The sequence below is a fragment of the Natrix helvetica genome (assembly GCF_964273705.1).
Source record: "Natrix helvetica genome assembly, chromosome: 6".
NCBI lineage: Eukaryota > Metazoa > Chordata > Lepidosauria > Squamata > Natricidae > Natrix > Natrix helvetica.
The window spans coordinates 7,073,991-7,098,015 of NC_138553.1; the positions used below are offsets into that span (position 1 = coordinate 7,073,991).

At 42.9% G+C, this 24,025-nt stretch overlaps 1 protein-coding gene across 24 annotated transcripts in view; it reads left to right on the plus strand.

Moving 5' to 3' along the window:
- Positions 1 to 24,025, plus strand: part of CELF2 (CUGBP Elav-like family member 2) — an 834,627-nt gene that overhangs the window by 453,249 nt on the left and 357,353 nt on the right. For 22 of the 24 annotated variants that reach the window (XR_014175745.1, XM_081957834.1, XM_081957850.1 and 19 more), the window contains 2 exons: positions 1,502 to 1,550; positions 16,700 to 16,834. Coding sequence is in view for 23 of the 24 variants with exons in the window: in XM_081957834.1 (XP_081813960.1) it covers positions 1,502 to 1,550; positions 16,700 to 16,834 (184 nt within the window). In the remaining variant the exon portion in view is untranslated. The remainder of the gene's footprint in view (positions 1 to 1,501; positions 1,551 to 16,699; positions 16,835 to 24,025) is intronic. The other 2 variants (XM_081957836.1, XM_081957842.1) reach the window with 1 other exon arrangement.

Here is a 24,025-nt window from a genome sequence, read left to right on the forward strand (position 1 = left end):
CTGTTAGGAAGTTTCTCCTTAATTCCAGGTTGTCAGTATGGTGGCTACCACGGCATGATTGAAGGCTTACCTTTTTTTAAAAAAAATCACGTAACACATACCAAAAGGGGACAGGACTTTAGCCGCACGTTTCTGGCTATCATTTTGATTTCTTTGGCAACTGCAGTATCTCGCCGCTTGGCAGTTGTTATATTCCAATAATAATGTGCATGATTCAGAAGCAAATGAGCCATAAAATCAAACTGTGACATTTCCCCTTTCTTAAAAAAAAAGAAAAGCAAACAGTATAGTTTTAGAACATGTTGTTTCTTAAGATTGCTGGTCCATTTAATAACAGAGTTTTGGCAAAGTTGAATCTGCTCATCCAGTGGGGCTATCTTGGGAAATTAAGAGTCTCTGTTAAGAGACTTTATATAAAGGATGGAGACATGGACATGATGACAGGCCTTCTCTGTGGTGGCCCCCACAGTTAGGTCCTTAAAGCGCCCTCCGTTTTCAGAAAACCTTTCAAGATCACTGTATTTTAATTGGGCCTTTAACCCTAGTTCAGTTCCATTGACTTCTGGATGTGGACATATTAACAATTGTTTTTGGTAATGTTGATTCATTCCTATTGTTACTGTTCTACTTTTCCCATGTTATAACATTTGAGCTCAATGTGGCTCAGTGGCTAAGTCTTAACTTGTCAATCAGAAAGGTCGACAGTTCAGTGGTTCAAATCCCTAGCGCCGCGTAATGGAGTGAGCTCCCGTTACTTGTCCCAGCTTCTGCCAACCTAGCAGTTCGAAAGCATGTAAAAAATGCAAGTAGAAAAACAGGAACCACCTTTGGTGGGAAGGTAACAGCGTTCCGTGCGCCTTTGGCGTTTAGTCATGCCAGCCACATGACCATGGAGACGTCTTCGGACAGTGCTGGCTCTTCGGCTTTGAAACGAAGATGAGCACTGCCCCCTAGAGTCGGGAATGACTAGCACATATGTGCGAGGGGAACCTTTACCTTTAACATTTGAGCTGGCTGCAAACACTGTAAAATAAATTGGATCTCCCTGTCTACCCAAAGCAATTTTACCTTATAATGATAGGCCATAATTTCGTAAGAAATTAGAGAGTTTGAAAGGGAAATTTTTGGAACATGTCTATGCAATATATTTAGGAAATGGTGATGGGTTACTACAATGTTTCTCAGCTTTGGCAAGGTGCAAATATGTGGACTTCAACTCCCAGAATTCTCCCTGGCTGGAGAACGCTGGGAGCTGAAGTCCACGCATCTTCAATTTGCCAAAGTGAAGAGACATTGGGTTCGATCCAGGGCCACCTTGCCATGTCTTCTGCAGCACAACTGCAACTTTTAAACTCTTCTTTATCATTCCACACAATGGCAACGTATAGGTGCCTATAGAAACGTTAGGGTGGGTGGGTAGAGATCTTGAAATGTGCTTGATTGGAGGTGATTCCAACCCACTAAACTTTCTCTTTCCCTCTTTGTTGTCTGTTGACTTTAGATGCATCATCCCATTCAGATGAAACCTGCAGATAGCGAAAAGTCCAACGGTAGGTGGCGAAAGAATTTCTTACCTAAATATTTATCCATTAATCCGTTTTCTACCCCACTGCCCTCACTGAAGACACTTAGAAGGAGGACAATAATAAGCCAAACACAATAGTCAAACAAAAAGCTTGCAGATGAATGAAAACACCCCAGCTCCTAAGCAGCTTCTGAAAATGCTATTTTCCAGAAGGCCAATATCCTTGACTTACATCTGTTCATTTAGTGACTTTGAAGTTACCAAGGCACTGAAAACAGTGACTTGGGATCTTTTTCTATACTTATGATCGTTGCATCATCTCCATCGTAACGTGGTTAAAATTCAGACACTTGGCAAATGGTTTATAGAGGTAGTCCTCGACTTACAACCACAACTGAGTCCAGCTTTTGTGTTGCTTACTGAAGCCTTTCTTAAGAGAGTTTTGCCCCATTTTACAACCTTTCATGGCCCAGTTGTTAAGTGAACCACTGCAGTTGTTAAATTAGTAACTCTAAACCACTTAACTCTTAAGTGACTCTGGCTTCCCCACAGATTTTGCTTGTCAGAAACTCGCAAAAGGGGATCACATCATCCCAGGACAGTTCAACGGTCATAAATATGAATCAATTGCCAAGCATCCGAATTTTGATCGCATGACCATGGGGATGCTGCAATCTGTATGAAAAATAGAACAGAAGTGGTCATAAATCGCCTTTTTTAGTGCTGTTGAACTAAACTTTGAAGTAACTTTGAACAGTCACTAAATGACCTGCTGTAAGTCGAGGACTACCTGTATTTATGACGGTTGCTCTGTCCCGGAGTCATGGGATCCCCTTTTGCAATCTTCTGACCAGCAAAGTCAATGGGAAAGTCCGATTTGCTTAACAACCATGTTACTTATTTATTAACTGCAGTGCTTCACTTAACAACAGGGGCAAGAACGATTGTCAAATGAGGCAAAACCAGGGGTGGGCTGCTGGGGGTTTGCAGGGGTTCGAGAGAACAACTAGCTAAGATTCTGTGCAGTTCAGAAAACTCCCAAATCCCACTCCTGGCTGGCCCACCCCACCCCTCCTAGGAGTCCCCACGCGGCCTGTTTTGGATGCAGATAAGTGCAGGATGTACACGGAGGCTCGGGGGGGGGGAACAGGCCTACCAGAAATGGGCCCATTTCCAGTCCCCAGAGGGCCTCCGGAGCCTGGGGAGACCGTTTCGCCCTCTCAGAGGCTTGAGGAAAGCCTCCGGAGCCTCGGGAGGGCAAAAACACACACACCCCCGCCATGGTGCAGGAGGCCAACTAGGTCACACCCATCATGGCCATGGCCATCCAGCGACCGGGCAGAGAGCCCTTTGCTAAAATTTTTGAAGCCCATCCCTGGGCAAAACTCACTTAACCATTGTCTCACTCAGCAGTAGCCGTACATCGAGGACTATCTGTATGAGGGGCCTTGATTCTGACAGTTTTGCTAAAAGAAAAGAGAAGAGAGAAAGTCAAAAGAAATCTCTCATATTCCTTCGAGCGTGAAAACATATCTATTCCCGCACGGAAGAATTGCTCGCCGTGGCTTTTTTCCAGGATGTGTCTTTGTTCCTCATTGATTATTAATCAGGGCAGAAGCCGCACACCTGGAGATTTAAATACCTGCAAATGTAAATGATGGCAGGGCCCTGTTTCTCTCTCTCTCTCTCTCTCTCTCTCTCTGCAGAGATAGGCTAGTTTCATTTTTGTCCTTTCTTCTTTTTTGAAGTTGTTTTCTTTTTTAACCTCTTTTGGAGAGCCGAGGTCATCATTATCATGCATCCTGATGTCTTGGTTCTCCACGGATTCTGCACAGCTTTGAAAAGAACACAAACACACTTTGGCTTTCTTATATTCTGAAAAGGGTGCATAAATGACCACAGAAAATACCACAACCAAACAGGCTTGGGCTAAAACTGTCAGACCAACCCCAGTCTGATCTCCTAGGAAAACAAAACCCTCGACTACATTTGATGGAAGCGAAAGGGGCATTGGTCTTACCTGATATGACTCTTCTCATAAGGTGGTGATAGCATCCAGGAATGGGTTGACTTCGTCTGCTCTCTGATTGGACTGAGTCTGTCAGAGCTGCTAGAACACACCCTTGTTGCTAGGGATCCCCAGCTTTCACCGAAGTTGAAGCGACAGACTCAATGTGTCTTGTGGTAAAGCCTTGCTAGATGGGATCGAGGACCAGCCTCTTCCAGGGTGGGACTGGATGCTATCTCCTTATGAGAAGAGGCATATCAGGTAAGACCAACAACCTTTCTCCATTGAGGTGGAGATAGCTTCCAGAAATGGGACATACCAAAGCTGGCTTGTCCTTACGGGTGGGCTGCAGCAGCCTGGTCCAAAGTTCCCCCTCCCCTGTGAACAGTCTGCAGCACCCATCAACCAAATGCTGCTTCAGCCAAGGCAAAGGTGTCTATTTTATAGTTCTTTATGAATGGGGACAGAGAGGATCACGTAGCTGCTCGACAGACCTCTTCTAAGGAAGCCTGCATTGCCCATGCTGCGGTAGTGGCTGCGCTCCTGGTAGAGTGAGTGGTGAATCTTGCTGGTAATGGTATAGCCTGCAGATAGTATGCCTTTGCGATACAGGCCCTTAGCCATCTAACTATGGTCAATGATCAGAAATATAGAGTCGAAAGCTGGGGATCCCTAGCAACAAAGGCGTGTTCTAACAGCTCTGACAGACTCAGTCCAATCAGCGAGCAGACGAAGTCAACCCATTCCTGGATGCTATCTCCACCTCAATGGAGAAAGGTACTTTTACTAAGAGATGCTGATTGCAGTAGTGGAATCTGAAGTCGCCGTGCAACAGTACAAAACTAACCCCCTTGTTGCCCAGCCCGTCTCTGTGTAGCCAATCTGACACTACCAACATGTTTTGGGAAATGCTGATGTGTTCAGGCTGGTGAAATTCCATTCTCAGGGTACATGGTCTTGACGATGCCTGCTTCCAAAGTGCTCTGCTCTTCCTCAACTGTCAATCCCACCTCCCAGTTTCCCATCATAAAGATATACAGCTTTGTTGCCCATGTATTCTTCCCCCTCCCTTCCCCTGTTAATGGCAGGATGCCAGCGATGATTGACACCTCTTCACACAATTGAAAGCCTTGTCAAACCAGAGGTATTCTTGAACAGAGGAAGCCACAATCGATCAAGATGCATATCTTGCAAGCTGAAGAGATCTTACGGGTTTAAGAATAACTCCTGCAACCATACCATTTGGGTTGCAAGATCTTGTTACGCTACACCGGTAGTCCTCCACTTATGACCACAATTGAGCCCAAAGTTTCTGTTGTAAGTGGAACATTTGTTAAGTGAGTCTTGCCCCCTTTTGAGATCTTTCTTGCCATTGTTGTTAAGTGAGTCACTGCAGTGCATAAGTTGGAAACCCAGTTGTTGAGTGAATCTGGCTTCCCCATTGACTTTGCTTGTCAGAAGGTTGCAAAAGGGGATCACATGATCTTGGGGACACAGCAACGGTCATAAATATGAACCAACTGCCAAGTACCTGAATTTTGATCACATGATTAAGGACATGTTGCAGAGGTTGTAACTGTGCAAAATGGTCACAAGTCACTTTTTTCAGTGCCGTTGTAACTTCGAATGGTTACTAAATGAACTGTTGTGAGTCAACTTTCAATAGTTTGTTTAGTGACTGTTTGAAGTTACCACAATCCTTTAAAAAAAAGTTCTTCACATTTATGACCATTGCAGCATTCCCGCAGTCATATGATCAAAATTTAGACATTTCCATGGTATTAATTGTGAAGTCATTTCTGACCCATTGCGACCCCATGGACAATGTTCCTCCAGGCCTTCCTGTCCTCTGCCATCCTCTGGAGTCCATTTAAGCTCACGCCGACTGCTTCGGGGACTCCATCCAGCCTCTTCGTTCTCTGTCGTCCCCTTCTTCTTTTGCCCTCCATCATTCCCAGCATGAGGCTCTTCTCCAGTGAGTCCCTCCTTCTCATTAGGTGGCCAAAGTCTTTGAGTTTTCTCTTCAGGATCTGGCCTTCTAAAGAGCAGTCAGGGTTGATCTCCTCTAGGACCGACCGGTTGGATCACCTTGCAGTCCAAGGGACTCAATGCAGGAGTCTTCTCCAGCACCAGAGTTCAAAGGCCTCCATACTTTGACCCTCAGCCTTCCTTATGGTCCAACTTTCACAGCCATCCATTGCAACTAGGAAAACCTTATAGGTATACTAACCTTGACTATACACATGTTTCCAACTGACACATTTATAAGGGTTGCAGTTTCTGGAGGTCATGTGATCACCTTTTCAATTTTCTGACAAGCAAAGTGAGTGGGGAAGTCTGATTCACCGAATAACTGTGTGTTGTCACATCTTCAGTGGTTCACTTAACAAGTGTTGCAAAAAAATCATAAAATGGGGCAAAACTCATTTGACAACAGTTTTGCTTAGCAACATAAATTTTGGGCTCATTGCTATTTAGCCCATAAGGGAGAACTTTAAGAGGGGACCCTGTAATAATACTTGTAAGCTTTCCCTACAGTTTAAATAACATTTAAAAGTGGCCTTTTCGTTTATTTTTTGCTTTTTCTTGAAGAAATTGTGCAGATGAACAAAAAAACAGGTTTCCTTCTGTTCCAAAATACCAGTTCAAGTTTCATCTTTCAGCCCGCGTTTTTGTAAACCATCAACAGGTCAGCTGATACCCCTAGGATAATATAAAATATTGAAATGGAAATTCATCCATTTATTTATATGTCATTCTAACAATCCAGATTTAGTATAGATTATGCATAATTCTACACAATGATTTGTACAAGGGGATCCATTGGCTGTTTAAACACCTTATTGTTCCCACCTTTTGAAAACGTATTACGTTTGAATGATTCCCTTTGCTGATTTCTCTGGGGGATTGGCACAGACTGCAAGCCATGTACAATTCAAGTGAAATTAAAAAATTAACTTATCTGCCTTTGCTTGATCGTGTGCTCAAGCAATTAGATATTTAAATCTCTTTGAAAATTAAAGGATGGAAGTCAGATACCTGTTATGTGAAAAAAAGGAAGAGTTAAGAGCTTTCACATAATGAAGGTGTTGTTTATTTTAAAATATATGTTTCACAGATGAAAAAAGCAAGCAACAGGAGTTGGATGAGAAAGGAAGAGATCCATAATTCTATTTTACATAGACACTTCCTGCCCCTTTTTTGCACTCTTGCAATTTGCCATAGTCTACCTGGATGCAATGTTGCCTGAATTAATTAACAACTTCCCCGCCATGTATTGATGCTAACATATGGCATTTAATTAGTGCTACCGACTCAGCACTTTGTCCTTTTAAAATTTCCAATCTTTTCTTCCAAGTTTCTGCAAAGTCAAGAGACCAACTGCCATGCTGCCCTTTCTTCATTTCCTTTTTCTATGAGTCATGAGTTTTCTCTTGAGTTGTTTACAAGAGACCAGACAGTGTAGCTATTATTTGATACTACTATAGTGTTGCAGATGCTGTCATAAAATCAGTCATAAGAGAGCTTTGCCAGTCCCAAAATAGCCAGTTATTAGAAATGGGTGGTTTAGTTAGGCTCAAGAAGTCAGAACAATACACTGCACTTGAAAAGATTTATTGGTCATGCCTGAAACCAGTCAACTAAATTTTAATACTAAATTGGCACCAGATAAGGTTAAAAGGAATTCAAGAGAGATTTGACTTAAACATTTATGGGAACATAACGATTCTAGGCTAGTGACTCATTTAACTCTGTCCCCTAACTCTGCCTACTCTTCTCTTAAAGATTCTTTGCCAAACTCTTTAATCCCTATAGTAGTGAATTTTTTTCTTAAGGCGTGCCAAAATTGTGCGTGCGCGCGCTACTGTACAACCCTCCCCCGCATGCCCACTCAATGCTCCCCGCCCACCTGCGCATGTGCATGCGACCCCTCCCCAGGCTCCGGAAGCTTTCCTGAAGCCTGGGAAGGGGAAAAAGGCCTCCCCAGCCCCTCTGGAAGAGCGGAAACGGATCATTCCTGAACTTCCGGTTCGGCCATTAGGACCGTTTTTCGCCCTCCCCAGCCTCCGGAGGCTTTCCTGAAGCCCAGGGAGAGAGAAAACAGCCTCCCCCTGGCCCTACGGAAGAGCAAAAAATCAGCTGGCCACTGGAGCTGCCAGCTGGCGTGTCATCAAGTATGGCTCTGCGTGCCACCTGCGGCACGCATGACATAGTTTCACCATCATGGCCCTATAGGATGCTTCTTTCCACACAGGTGATTTGGAGGCAGTTTCTGACGAGATGGACATAGAGGTAGTCTTCAACTTACAACAGTTTGTTTAGTGACCGCTCAAAATTAAAACGGCACTGAAAAAAGTAATTTTCACATTTAGGACTTTTGCAGCATGACCGTGAACATGTCATCAAAATTCAGTTGCTTGGCAACTGGTTCTTATTTTTGACCATTGCTGTGTCCCAAGATCATGTGATCACCTTTTATGACCTTCTGACAAGCAAACCCAATGGGGAAGCCAGATTCACTTAACAACCAGGTTACTAACTTATCAACTGCAGTAATTCACGTAATGACTGAGGCAAGAAAGGTCATAAAATGGGGCAAAACTCACTTAGCAAACGTCTCACTTAACAACAGAAATTTTGGACTCAATCATGGTTGTCAATTGAGGACCACCTGTATTTTTCCCCCAAATCTCCAAATTGCAGCATCGTCCATCACAATGTTTTGTGAGAATTAGGTGGAATTTAGAAACAAATTTAGGGGAAATCGCCTGGCCCTTGAAATTGCTGAACTTAATATTTTGCTAATGTGGTGCTCTTGAGTATAGATTCAAGTATAAAAGAATGTAGTTATTCAGGTATAGGCTGAATTCCGGCTTCAAGTTTTTTTAAAAGAAATAATAATTTGGGTTAAACGATTTTACAAAGATTAAAAAAAAAACCTACAGAAAGATAAAGAAGTAGAAAGATTAAAAGGAAAAGTGAAGGATAACAAAAAGGAAAGAAACGGATATCTAAAGCAGGGACTTCCATTCTTGTTTGCAGGATTAATATTTTCAAAACTTTGAGAATTCATTCATGGTAAAGGTGAACTCTCCCTCAAACCAAACTGAAGCGATAACTTCAAAAACCTGAAGTTTTCTTGGCAACAAGATGGAAGGATTTCATTATGATCCTTTTCTGGAATATTTGTTGAATGTCTCAATCTGTCCTAGGTTTGCTAGTTTGCTTTCGCTTACCTTTGTAAGCTTAACCAGGTTAGGAAGGGACTGTTCTGACCTAGGCTTCCCCAGCAGCACGAAGTTGAGTCCTCGTCCCGATAAACCCCTTTTATTTAATTTACAGTGAATTCCTCTCCAGCCAAGTCTTTCCTCTCCCACAGTCTTTCAAGATAGTTCACAATTATTGACCTTATCAGGCTTGGAGAGTGGTCAGGCTGACATCTTTCAGACGCCAGAATACTTGGCAAGAATGCAGGAATGAACTACCGTATTTTTGGGAGTGTAAGACGCACCTTTTCCCCTCAAAAAAGAGGCTGAAAATCTGGGTGCGTCTTATACGCTGAATACAGCATTTTTTGCCTCCCGAAACCTCGCCCCTTTCACCAAAATGGCCGTGCAGAGCCTTTAGGAGTCTTGCAGAGTGCTCCTGGGGGCTGGGGAGGGCAGAAATGAGTGAAAAATAGGCCGTTTTTTCTCAATTTGCCCCCCCCCAACCCCCAGAAGCACTCTATAAGCCTTCTAAAGGCTATGCATGCCCTTTTTTGACAAAACGTGGGCCCGTTATTGTGAAAAACGGACTGTTTTTTGCTCATTTTGAGGAGGACACCCTTCAGGGGCACTCTACAAGCCTCCTAAAGGCTATTCCTTCCCCTTTTTTAAAAAAAATGACCCCATTTTTGCAAAAAACGGGCCATTTTTGGGAAGTCTGCAGAGTGCTTTTTTTAAAAAAAAATTTGCCTCTTCAAAACCTTGGTGCGTCTTATACTCTGATGCGTCTTATACTCCAAAAAATAAAGTAATTGCCTCCTGCAAACTCCACTCCCCTTTCGCTCCTCTTTTATTCCCTCTGGGAGGGGCCATTCACCGCCCACCTGTGGCTTTATTCCAAAGTCGACCCTTGTTCTTTAGCTGTTCCCTTCGTCTGGCAACTCTGCACATGCGCACACTGGGACCAGGCTCCAGCTGTTCATCTGCCTCACTGATGTCTGACTCCGAAGGCAGCTGATAACTGTCAGACGGCCCTGGCCCCCTCTCTGCCTCCGATGCAGAGCACTCGTCAGAGCCTTCCCCAGACTCCAGGACTGGCCCATGTTCCTCCCCAACCTCCTCACTGTCCGAATCTGCTGCCAGCTCCACTGGCGGGCTACAACAGGGACTTCCACCAAGTTAATTAGTAGACCACATTGGACAAATTAATTATTAGACCTGCAAAACCAATTTTATCTCCATAAACGTTCCAAATTAGATTTAGAAAAAGGCTTGAGGACTGATCTCGTGGCTTATCCATTATATTCTAAGCTTGGCGGTGTTCAATTTTGTTTCCCTGATTACTTAGGTGTGTCTTAGTCAGTGAATCTGACTAGGATTCAGATCAAGGGGAACAGGTTGGCCAACAAGAATTATGGCCCAAGTTTTAGAAATCATGGTTTTTAATGCCAGATTAATAGGAGGGTGAAAGAAATCCTTGTAATGATGCCTTGAGATTAATTGCTGTGTTCTGCAGACTCAGGAATGCGAAGTTTAAAATCAGGGTCTCCCCCTCTTCACATTTGAAGAATTTAAGACTTTATGTCAGATTTAAGTAGTGGTTGGTTGTTTTCCTTCACTGAAAACAAAGGCAACATTTTTGTTGACTCAAGAAGATTTATTTGAGTCACAAATACTACCAACTGTTTCCAATTGATCCTTCAGCTGCCTTTGTAAACCAAGCGAGCAGATCCAAATATATATTAGCTCTGAGTCAGTTCTTTGGATGTTTAATTTACTATGAAATCAGCCTCCAGCTAAAAAAACTGTGAAATCATTTTAGTTAATTTGCCATATTTATCAGTTTACTAGTGGAACTTGAGCAGGCCAAGAGGGAATCTGTCACTGACAGCGGTTTTGGAAAATTAAGGAGAAAACCCTTGGGGTTTTTTCTTCCACAGGGTGGGGAAGGAAAGCATAATGAATGGTTATTGAACAGCTTTACGTGTAAACAGGCCTGAAATTTAAAAAAAGAAAAAGCAAGGAAGCTGAATTGTAGATTATTCCTTGACTTTTCCTCTCTCCCCCCGCCCCTTTCTGCATACATACACTTTTAATTTATCATAAGGCTTGTTCTGTTTAGGCAAATTATTTGCCTTTGAAGTATAGGTTAGAGTTGAGTTGGGAGTTGAATTACACAAAAAGCTCTTTGTTATTTAACATGGTAACATATTTATTCTCCATATGAGAATATTTATTCTCCTCCTGAGAGCAAATGCACCAAAGACAAATTCCTTGTGTGTCCAATCACACCTGCCCAATAAAGAATTCTATTCTACTCTATTCCATTCCATTCTATTCTATTTTCTATTATACTCTATATTCTATTCTATTTTTCCTAATTTCTATTATTTTCTATATTCTATTCTATTTTCTATTCTATTTTTTCTATTTTCTATTATTTTCTATATTCTATTATATTCTATTTTTTTCTATTTTCTATTATTTTCTATTATATTCTATATTCTATTATATTCTATTTTCTATTCTATTCTATTTTTTCCTATTTTCTATTATTTCTATATTCTATCCTACGTTTCTATTATATTCTATATTCTATTCTATTCTAATTATGGGGCCCAATAAAAAGTGAATAATATAATAATGGGGAGTGAATAATGGAGAGAGAATACAGGTAGTCCTTGACTTACAACGGTTCGTTTAGTGACTATTTGAAGACTAGTTGTGACTATTTACAACAGCACTGAAAAAAGTGATTGATGACCATTGCAGCATCCCCACGGTCGCGTGATTTATGTACATTCGGATGCTTGACAACTGACTCACATTTATGACGGTTGCAGTGTCCCGGTGGGGGTGGGGGTGTCATGTGATCCCCTTTTGTGACCTTCTGACAGGCAAAGTCAATGGGCAAGCCAGATCCACTTAACAACCCGTGTTACTTTTTTAACAACTGCAATGATTCACTTAACAACTGTGGCCAGAAAAGTTGTACAATGGGGCAAAACTCACTTAATGAATTTTTCACTTAGCAACATAAATTTTAGGCTCCGGTTGTACGTTGAGGACTACGTGTGTAGTCTGCCACAGTACATATTCTTGCGAACACGTATTTAATATTTCGGGGTAGGTAAATTAAGGGAAGGTGTCCTGAAGAATGTTTATTTTCAGCCCCTTCTCCTTTCCTATAAATTGTAATGGAAAGAGCCCCTTCGTTCCTAAAATAGCTTGCACATTAACAGAAATAGATGGCTGTAGCTAATCAAGGAGAGAAACAACTTAGAACTAAGGGAGACAGTTGGAACAACTAATCGGTGGAACACAATTTGCCTCCAAAAGTTGTAAATGGTCCAACAACACTGGAAGTTTTTTTTTTTTTTTTAAGAAGAGATTTGTCTGAAATGGCATAGGGTTTCCTGCTTGAGCAGGGGGTTGGACTAGAAGACCTCCAAGGTCTTCTTCCCACAATGTCATTCTATTCCATTCTAAACAATTGCTCTGCGTTTCTCTGTGTGCTCATTAACCGCAAACAATATTTCCCTATCTCTTCTGGAGCCATGACGGGAGCCAAAGAGTTGCCATATAATCCATGGTAACAGTTGCTCAAAACGCAACCGGTGGTCACTCTTCCACAATTTTTGAAACCATCTATCATGGGAAAGGGACGCGATGGCTCAGTGGCTAAGACGCTGAGCTTGTCGATCAGAAAGGTCGGCAGTTTGAGGGTTCGGATCCCTAGTGCCGTATAACAGAGTGAGCTCCCGTGACTAGTCCCAGCTTCTGCCAACCTAGCAGTTCGAAAGCAGGTAAGAAATGCAAGTAGAAAAATAGGGACCACCTTTGGTGGGAAGGTAACAGCGTTCCATGCACCTTCAGCGTTTAGTCATGCCGGCCACATGACCATAGAGACGTCTTCGGACAACGGTGGATCTTCCGCTTTGAAACGGAGATGAGCACCGCCCCCTAGAGTCGGGAACGACTAGCACATATGTGCAAGGGGAACCTTTTCCTGTTTATCATACAAAGGTCCAGCTACTAGACTTTTGTTTTTGTTGGATTTTTTTTTAATTTGACACCTACCCCTTGCGGTCAAGCTCCTGACCTTCCTTTTTAACTTATTGATTGACGAGCCATAGCACATGGCCTGGAATGTGTTTTCTAATTCAGGACAGCGTTTCGTCCTCCAAAGGTTGTTAAGATGCCAACATCATGGGCAGCAGCCCAGGTCTGACATCTGGAGGCCAGAGGTTGCTCACATTTTCTTGTAAGAAATTGTGGGACGTGGTCTCTGGCATATTAGCAGCTCATTGAGTCTCTTGAGTCTCATATTGGCCTTCCCAAAATGAGAGCGAAGCACGGGAAACAGAATGTTTTCTTAGCAACGTGCAACAGAGAACAACGGGCAAAGAGACTTTGGGGACAGTAAGTCTTAATTGAAACTCTCAATCCAAGAAACTCCCGCTCCTGAGGAACAAAGCCCAGTCCTCGACTTAAAACCATTTGTTTAGCGACCGTTCAAAGTTACAACGGCACTGAAAAAAGGGACTTATGATTGTTTTTCACACTTAACGACCATTGCAGCATCCCCACGGACATGCGATCAAAATCCAGACACTTAGCGATGAGCTCATATTTATGCCGTTTGCGGTGTCCTGGGGTCATGTGATCCACTTTTGCGACCTTCTGACAAGCAAAGTCTGGGAGGGGGGAGCCAGATTCACTTAACCACCGTGTCACTGAACAATCGACGTGATTCACTTAATAACCGTGGCAAGAAAGATCGTAAAACGGTGCAAAACTCACTTACCAAATGTTTCACTTAGCAACGGAAGTTTAGGGTTTCAGTTGTGGTTGTATGTCAAGGACCACCTGTACACTGGTGAGCAAAACTCCCAAATGATCTCCATCGTACATCAATGATCCTGTAATCCTTTTGGATTGGATGGCACCGAGAATCTCACATCATGGCTGACCATTTAGTGTCCCTTGTTCTGATGAATGAAAACAACTGATCGTTCTTTGAAAAGGCCCTGGTTTTAAATGAACGATCCCATGATAACCCAGTTGATTTTCTTTTGTTTACCATGCTATCCACGGATAAGGCAGGAGTGAAGAGGTGAGGTCGGAGCAGTGGTGGGTTCTGGCCGGTACACCCCGCTACGGGCGTACCGGTGCCTGCTGGAAGCCGCAGGCACCATTCCGGTGCAGTCCTGCGGAGGGCCCACCCACCTGCCCGCTCTCCTTACCTCTATTTGAGCTGACCGGGGCATTTGCGCACTCGCATACAGTGTACGCTGCCTATGCGATGCTCCGCTGAGCAGCTGGAGCATCGCAGAGCAGTAGTGTGCATACATGTGCAGCGTGCATGTACGTAGTGGACACCCGGCCCCATTGCAGCATATTGGTTGCGACGGGATCCGGAACCCACCACTGGGTCAGAGGTGGCATTCAGCAAGTTCTGACCAGTTCTGGAGAACTGGTAGCGGAAATTTTGAGTAATTCGGAGAACCAGTAAACACCACCTCTGGCTGGCCATGCCCCAATCTATTCTCTGCCTCCCGAGTCCCAGCTGATCGGGAGGAAATGGGGATTTTGCAGTAACCTTCCCCTGGAGTGAAGAGAGAATGGGGATTTTACAATATCTTTCCCCTGCCACACCCACCAAGCCATGCCATGCCCACAGAACCGGTACTAAAAAAATGTGAACCCCACCACTGGATGAGGTATGTCCTTCCCTATCTAACAAACATGAAAGCCAAACATGACAAGAAGCTGGGGGATTCTGGGAGTTGAAGTCCAAGCATCTTAAAGTTGCCAACGTTTAAAAACACCACCTAAGGAATCTCCTTTCAAAGTTCCACTTAGTGTCCAAGCCTCGTGTTAGTGAGGTGTGCTGCCAGACATGTTCTGCACCAGTAACAAATATACAATTCATTCAGTCCTTGCTTATTTCCAAGCTCTGTAAATTTAAAGTTTCTGAATGTGCATTTGCTGAAGATTGCCTGGATGCAAAGAGCTGTCGCCTTGACCTAGTTTCCCCCCCCCCCCCATTTCTTGTTTCCTTTTGGCTTCTTTATATCAAGTGAAATAATCTAGCAGTAATTTTAACCCCACCTAATCCCACTTTTCTTTTTACCAGTCCAGCATCGCAAATCTGCTGGGATTTCATTTACCCTGAAATAATTTTATAACACTTCCTTGAAGTGTTTCTCTGGTCTAATGAGCGTTCTTGCTAACAATGTCTGCATGAGATAAGAATAGCTGGATTGTTATAGTTTTTTTTTTTTAAGGCTGCCTTGAGATTCTATTAACCCGTTTCATTTTGAATATTCAGGCATCACTTTTTGTTCCCAATTTCTCTTTCGTACATGCATGGGCAAGATGGGGCATGATAGCAATAGCACTTAGATTTATATACCACTTCACAGTGCTTCACAACCAGAGGTGGTATTCAGCAGGTTCCGACCAGTATCGGAGAACCTCTGGCTGGCCCCGACCCCATCTGTTCTCTGCCTCCCGAATCCCAGCTGATCAGGAGGGGATGGGGATTTTGCAGTATCCTTCCCCTGGAGTGGGGAGGGAATGGGGATTTTGCAGTATCCTTTCCCTGGAGTGGGGAGGGAATGGGGATTTTGCAGTATCCTTTCCCTGGAGTGGGAGGGAATGGGAATTTTGCAGTATCCTTTCCCTGGAGTGGGGAGGGAATGGGGATTTTGCAGTATCCTTCCTCTGGAGTGGGGAGGAAATGGGGATTTTGCAGTATCCTTCCCCTGGAGTGGGGAGGGAATGGGGATTTTGCAGTATCCTTCCCCTGGAGTGGGGAGGGAATGGGGATTTTGCAGTATCCTTCCTCTGGAGTGGGGAGGAAATGGGGATTTTGCAGTATCCTTTCCCTGGAGTGGGGAGGGAATGGGGATTTTGCAGTATCCTTCCCCTGGAGTGGGGTGGGAATGGGGATTTTGCAGTATCCTTCCCCTGGAGTGGGGTGGGAATGGGGATTTTGCAGTATCCTTCCCCTGGAGTGGGGAGGAAATGGGGATTTTGCAGTATCCTTTCCCTGGAGTGAGGAGGGAATGGGGATTTGCAGTATCCTTCCCCTGGAGTGGGGAGGGAATGGGGATTTTGCGGTATCCTTTCCCTGGAGTGGGGAGGGAATGGGAATTTTGCAGTATCCTTTCCCTGGAGTGGGGTGGGAATGGGGATTTTGCAGTATCCTTTCCCTGGAGTGGGGAGGGAATGGGGATTTTGCAGTATCCTTCCCCTGGAGTGGGCAGGAATGGAGATTTTACAGTATCCTTCCCCTGCCACACCCACAGAACCCGTAGTAAAGAAATTCGAATACCACCACTGTTCACAACCCTCTCTAAGCAGTTTACAGAGTGAGCCTATTGCCTCCAACAATTTGGATCCTCATTTTACCCACCTAGAAAAGGATGAAAGGCTGAGTCAACCTTGAGCCTGGTGAGAATCAAACTGCAGATTGCCGGCAGCCAGCAGTCAGCAGAAGTAGCCTGCAGTAGTGCATTGTAACCACTGCGCCATTGTGGCTAGGTTAGAATAGGCTCACTCTCTGATCCTACTCATCAACGTTTAGCCTTGATTATTAGATGGATTTTCCATTTCGAGGGTGAAATGAGAGGTAGAAAAGCTAACGGCCTCTCCTAGTCTATAAACCCTTGTCTATAAATCACCCAAATAGCAAAAGAAATCCTAGTTGCAAACTATGCAACGTCCTCCAGGGAAAGGCAGGTGATTTGGAGAAGTGTTGTTGTGTGTGTGAAGTGTTTTCCCGCCCGCCTTCTCACCCGGGGATAGCGCCACGCTCACAACTCTGTCGCTTGCTTTTGATGTGGTAATAAGCATTGATCACAGATGAGGGAAGTGTGAGCGAGAGAGTGCGAGAGAAAGATGCCTTTTGCCGTTGTGGATATTATTAGTATTATTATTTTAATCTTCTAGCTGTGGAAGACAGAAAATTGTTCATAGGAATGGTTTCGAAGAAGTGTAATGAGAACGATATCAGAGTGATGTTTTCTCCATTTGGCCAGATAGAAGAATGCCGAATCCTTCGGGGACCAGATGGCCTCAGCAGAGGTGAGCATACGCCGTCTCCTAAGCCCCTCTTGTTTTAAAAAGCGAGGTAGAATTGGGGGCGGTAGGTGGGGTGGGGGCGGGGTGGGAAGGGAAACAGAACTGGTTGATCAAGATCAAGGTTGAGCTCAGAGGTTGTGGGGCAAGCCCCCTTTTTCATAGAAATTCAGCAGAATTTTAATTAAACGTCCACCGAAATCCCATGGGGTCCTCCCTCCCACTTTTTAGCCCTACAGTTCTGAATTGAGGGTGGTGGGCAGTAATGAATACCCTTGCATTCCCCTGTGGGTTGTTTCCCTCTTTCTCTTCAATCCAGACTTTCCAAAGAAGAGTTAGGAGACAGGTTTTGCTTTTCCCCTTGTGTGGGTATCCCCAGGTCCCATGACTGAGCTTTCTTGATAAGGATGGGAAAGAGGAGTAGGTCCTTATAAAGTATTTGGGGTTGGTTTTTTTTTTTTTTCTGAATTTGTTCCCCTGCCCTCTTGACCTCAACATTTCAATATAGCTCTGTCTGCTGGCTGCACATCTTCATCTGATCACCTGGGCCCTGAATATTGCTTCTGGATCACACCTGAGAAGCACGCAATATCCCGAGCTAATCTCTAGGTATCTCCGTTGGACAACTCCCCTGCAGATTTGTAACTAGGGAGGATGAAGAATCACTCGTTTTCTAAGCACACCCTAGATTTTAAAAAAAAAACTCTCAAGGGGTGATATAGTGCAGATCTGAAGTTTGAAGAGACTGGGAAGACTCTTCTTAGTGACTAGTAAACGTTCTCAGTATGAATGATTACCATATTTTTTGCACTATAAGATGCACCGGAGTATAAGATGCACCATGATTTTGAAGAGGCAAAGTTTTTACACTCTGCAGGCCTCCCAAACCATCTGCACACCTCATTTTTTGGCAAAGGAAAAAAGGGGCATGCAAAGCTTTGGGATGCTTGTAGAGTGCTCCTGGGGGCTGGGGCGGGGAATAAGCAAAAATGGCCCATTTTTTGCTCGTTTTTGCCCCCCTCAGCCCCCAGGAGCAGGAGGTTTCAGTAGGCCAAAAATACTGTATTCAGTGTATAAGATGCACCCAGATTTTCATCCTCTTTGGGGGGGGGGAAGGTGCGTCTTATACTCCAAAAAATACGGTAACAACTTAGTCTTATTCGGATCTCCCTGAGTTGTTCATTCAGCCTTACTCCCAATTTCTCGAATAAGATTACAGCGTTAGCTACCTATTCACGTCTAGTCCGTTAGAAAAGTAATGCCATATTCCACATCTTGGTTAAGGTCCCTGCATATATCTTTTACACAGAGAGAGAGAGAGAGAAAGAGAGAGATTACAGTCACGAATGAGCTATTTTTTTTCCTCCAGGAAACTCAAGCTAACAAATGCAATTCTTTCTCCATGTATACATTTTACGTCCGAAATCTTTGCTTTCATCCTTGCAACATCCCTTCTGAAAATTAGGCTGGGAGAAGCCATCTAGGGAATGGAATGATTAAATAGGGATAAAACCTATCCAAGCCACAACCTGGCTCCGGAAATACCCCCCCCCCCAAGCATATTTGCTACCATAAACATTTAAAACCCAGTGAATATCGACATGGACTGCTTTAAAGCACTGGTAAGCTGAGAGAGAAATGATCCTAACATTTTCCTGGTGAGTGTTGATGCTTTCTGAGAGAACAACACCCATCTGATCATTTACAGCACAGAAATTCAACCCGCAAGGGGGTTCAGTGTAGCTTTAGAAGCCTTCTGGAGGCAATCAATTCAGGATTTCTACCTTCCCTTTAGTAACCAAAATAAAAGCAAGAAATAAAGGAGAGAGAGAGAGAGAGCGGTAGAGGTAAAGAGAGAGAGATAAAAATATTGATTCCATCCATCTCTCACACACTACCCAGCCTGTCATCATCGCCATACCTTAATTAGATTATCCCCCTTCCGCCAATAAAATTTCCACATTCTTGATTTTTAGGGAAGAGAGATGCAAAACAGGGCCATGCCTCAAAATCTTCGTAAGGCTCACTGAGAAATCTCAAGTATCCCCAGGTTTTTGACATTTCGCTGTGATTTGGTAGCCCCTCTAAATATATTTTAATTTTTTCACAATGGGCAAATGCATCAAAGACCAAGTTGCGTATTGGTAAGCCAAATATTTGATTCCATAACCATGTCTGTCCTTTGTTTTAAAAGAAAGTACATTCCTGTATTTACAAGGAAGTGTGCATGTTTAATTTTTTTTAAAAAAAAATCTGGCCTTATGGTTAAACAATACTCCGGTGAATTATTTAAACTCTTTTTCAGATAAATGTTTATTTCTGCTTGCGTTGACATGAGCCAAGACCATCCTTGGCTGTTCGCAGCCCACCTCTGTTCCCTTCTGCTTTCTCATTCATTAGAGATAACAGAATAACAGAGTTGGAAGGGACCTTAGAGGTCTTCTAGTCCAACCTTCTGCAGTTTATAGCCCTTGTTAGCAGGATAGATTTGAATATGTTGAAACATGTTCAAATCTATGTACCTGAAAAGCTGAAATTTAATAAATGCTGTGTTCCATGTTTATCATAACCATTTGATCACGCACATTGACAAAGTCTGTTATGTAGAGTCCAGGCAATAATATACTTGAATCAATTATAAACCAATCATGAAAGTCTGAATCAGAAGTGATTCTATTGTTGGATTCAAACAATCTTTCTAACTCAACTATCTCATTTCAAAAGGCTCAGAGGAGGAATAAATAGAAGAATATGGAGTTAGCAGGCTTAAATATCTTGAAGTGCAACAAAATTAAATCAATATAATCAAACCACAATTAATGAATTTTATTACATATCCTGTATATATTCAACCAAATTATGCTGAAGCCATTTCTGAAAACACCGGCATATGGTATTTATTTTTATATATTTATAAAAATAATATGCTGATGTGTATGTATGTATATGTATGTGTATGTATATATATGTCTGTGTGTATATATAACATTACACAGAAAGAGAGAATATATCTGTGTGTATATGTGTGTGTGTATGTATATATAGACACACACACACATAGTGTGTGCATGCATATATGTATATACAGCATACACAAACACACACACACAAGCACTTTCATTCTAGAAAGCAAAAATTCTTGTCTGTTTATGGATGCAATGAGCATTGTTTAAATCAAAAGTGGAGGGAGTTTTCTGCATATTGTGTCTTTGGCTGTATCTGTGTAACTTTATATGTTATGTATTTCGTTGTCAGAACATTGTCAGAGATATAAAGAAGCATTTGTGAATTAGAGTGGGCAGAGGATAAATAATGGGTAAGATGTAGTGCATCTTAAATGAAAGCTTGTGTATTGGGGAGGTATTCCTTCCTTCTTGAATTGCACTTCCTTTTAAAATTATTCCTAAAAAACCCTATGCTGGGTTTCATCTGGAACCAAAAAGACCCTGAGTCTATCAAAAGAGATCTATGCCTGTCAAAGAGCAGAGAGCCAGTTCCCTATTCAAAGAATAGGATCGCTCTGGAAAGCCCATTGAATTATGAATTCAATGGGGAGACGTAAAAATTGCAGCTGTTGTGGCAATTGGTGTCCATAACACTTATTCTTTGCTAAGATTGGCTCTGGTACTCCCTAACTCAAATCCAGCCTTCAGCTATGAAATGATAGTAGGAGAAATATTTGTTTATTCTTTATTTATTCAATAGCCAGGCCCAAAGCAGCCGACAAATAAATTGAGAATTTAATACCATGTCAAACAGCCCTACCCAACTCTGTGTCTGACAGATATGTTGGGTCTTCCTTTTCTAAAACCATGCTACCTAGAATTTCCTAATACATCCAGTGGTAGTATTCAGCCGTTTCAGACTGGTTTGGGCGAACTGGTAGTAGTAACCTGCGGGTGCTATGCCATCCTATTTAGCCACATTTTCTTAGCCGTGCACATGCGTGCAAGCTGCATGAGTGAGCAAAGCACATGCGCGGAAGGTGCGAACTGGTGGTAAAATTATGTGAAAACCACTTCTGAAAACATCCCTACAATCTTAGGTGAGTGAAGGCTGAGATCCAATACTAAAAATCATAAGGCACAATCCGATCGTGTTTTTTAAAAAGAGAGAGAGACCAATTAATATATGTTGGAGAATAAAAATATCTTCTGTTAGCGCCCAAGGAATCATAAAAACGGCAATCAAGGCTCCCCAGGAAAATTCTTCCAGAAATGGAAGAGTTTATTTGAAAAACTTCAAGGGGAGGGAGGCTCCCCTACCTCCCCTACATATGTAGCAAATCTCTAAACGACTTCTCCCAACAATTCTGTGTAGGCATTCAGCAGTTTGGGAGAAAGAACTACAGCACCCAAAAAAGACAGGAAGTTGAGAAATTATTCCAAAGTATGTCTTCAAGAAATGGACATTTTAACTAAGAGCTATCATAAAATATAGTGGTTTGCATCATCAACAGTCACTGAAAGGTCCAGGAGAATTAGGAAGATCTCGTTGTTGCAGTTCCTCTCACCAAAGGTCGTTTGAGTGGCCAAATATTTTTCATCCCCAAAGCAACCCTACAAGAGGACTGAAATGAATAAAAGATAATCATTTTCATCCAGGAATGACAGAACCGGTAGTCTCAAGGTAGCTTTCTTTGAGAACTGTCAAATAATAGCTTCTTTTATGAATCTGAACGCGGAAAGTGAGGCATTTAATAACTTCTTAAACAGCAGTGCCATCCTTTCTAGATTTAATAATCACAACTTTTTAATCTTAAACTAGCCGATAACCTGGCGTTGCCCAGGTATTTATTTATAGGGGGAAAATATCCAGACCAAACATAATTTCTAATGTTGGATTTTTTTCCCCTTACCAGGGAGTCCCCTTGTGGAGTACTGTGAAGCTGTTACCATGGCAACTCCACTGCGCTGTACAGTAGAAGCTATTTTATGGCAGTACAGTAGAAGCCATTTTAAGGCCCAACAGGCTGTATCTTAACAGAGCATACACCCTGAGGGGTGTTAGGGGTGTCTTACCACCACCACCCCACAGTATCTGTTTCCAGAGAGTAAGTCAAGTTTGGTTGAAATTGCTTGAGGCATTCCAGAGTTATGCTGGAACACACACACACACACACACACACACACACACACACAGAACCATTTGTATATATATTGAAGATTAATTCTGATGTTAATGTTCATTTTATCAATTATATTCTACACCACCCAGATCTTCTCTCTGAGGGAGATGGGCAGTGATAGATAGATAGATGATAGATAGATAGATAGATAGATAGATAGATAGATAGATAGATAGATAGATAGATAGATAGATAGATAGATAGATGATAGATAGATAGATAGATGATAGATAGATAGATAGATAGATAGATAGATAGATAGATAGATGATAGATAGATAGATAGATAGATAGATAGATAGATGATAGATAGATAGATAGATAGATAGATAGATAGATAGATAGATAGATAGATAGATAGATAGATAGATAGATGATAGATAGATAGATAGATGATAGATGGTGGACGGATGGACGGACGAATAATACCAACATGAGAAGCAGAAGAAAGCAAGGTGGAAACTAGAAATACGTTTGTGTGAAACCACACGGCAGAGATAGTGCTGATATCCAGGCAATATGCCAAAGCCGTAACCAGAAATTAGATGGGCTAGTTAATTAAAGCTTTCCCACTGACTCATTAGCAAGCATGAGTAGTTCACAAGCACAAGGAAAATCCTAGTAAGGTTAGCCAAACCCTGAGCAGATAATCCAGGCAGCCGGCTCTTGATGGTAAGTCAGAGCAATGTAGAATCTCAAAATAACTTCTACCGAATTTGATCAAGGAATGCAACAACATGCAAAATGGGAAGCTTAAGAAATGTAAAAGCAATCAAGAGATTTTTGAGGATAGGTATTAATTTTAGGATCTGTGGGAACACATTCAAGTTCAGGGAGACAGGGAAATGATTGCAGGTGTTATCTAAGGATTAAGGTTAGACCTAACAATGACCTTTTACGTCTTGCCCACATCCATAGAGGCTATGGAAGGAAGAATTGCAGAATTATAATGTAGGATGAAGGACTGGGAAACTTTTGATCATTGGATTATCCAGTAGATAGCCGGTGGCTGAACTATGATGTTGTTGGAGATCACATTATGGTTAAGAGAACGGAATTAAGGTCAGGGGTGGGACTGAAAAATGTTAGCAACCGGTTCTCTGCCCGATTGCTGGGTGGCTGTGGCCATGGGGGGCATGGCCCACTCGGCCTCCTGCACCACAGCAGGGGGGGGCATTTTCACCCTACTCAGGCTCCGGAGGCTTTCCTCGAGCCTCTGAGCTGAGGGGAGGCCATGATAACAGCCTCCCCAGGCTTTGGAGGCCCTTCAGAGGCCGTAAACAGGCCCATTTCCAGACTTCCGGAATTTCCGGAAGGCCTGCTTTTCACCCTCCCCAGGTTCCGGAGGCTATCCTCGAGCCTCCGGGAGGTGAAAACAGCCTCCCCCAGGCTCTGGAGGCCTTCAAGAGGCTGGAAACAGGCCTGTTTTGGGAACTTCTGGGAGGTCCATTTTTCGCCCTCCCGGAGCCTCCGCATGAGCCCTGCACTTATCTGGCATGCTGAACATGCAGTGTATTCATCAGGGTGGGTGGGGCCAGCCAGTCCTTCCAACTACCAGTTCGGCAAACCGGATGTGAAATTAACATCCAGTTTGCCCCGAACCGGTCCTAACCGGCTGAATCCCACCCCTGATTAAGGTGCCTCCACTCTTCTTTCAGTTCTAAAGCTTTCCTTGTGCAGAAACCTGAGGACAATACGCTAAGCTGTGCTAAGCTCTTCAGAGAGAACCAAATTGAAGTGTTAGCAAGTCGTCTTTTCCGATATAATAAAAAAAATTATAAATAAACCTGGAGCCGTTTCACTTTTGCAGTCGCAGTTGCAGCTGAAGCTATATCGGCGGCTTTCAGTACCAAGGAGAGCAAAGCAAATTAAACATTTTCATTTTCCATGTTAATAGTACTAATTGGATTAACCATGCAAGGAGGAAATGGGAGAGTACAGGTATCTGGGCAATTAGTGAAATAATGCACAGGGAGGCTAATGAAGAGCTGAGGGTTTTCAGGCTAGCAAGAGCTATTTGAGTCTTCCATGCATAATTCGGAAAGGCAAACACAATTCTGGATTAAGTCA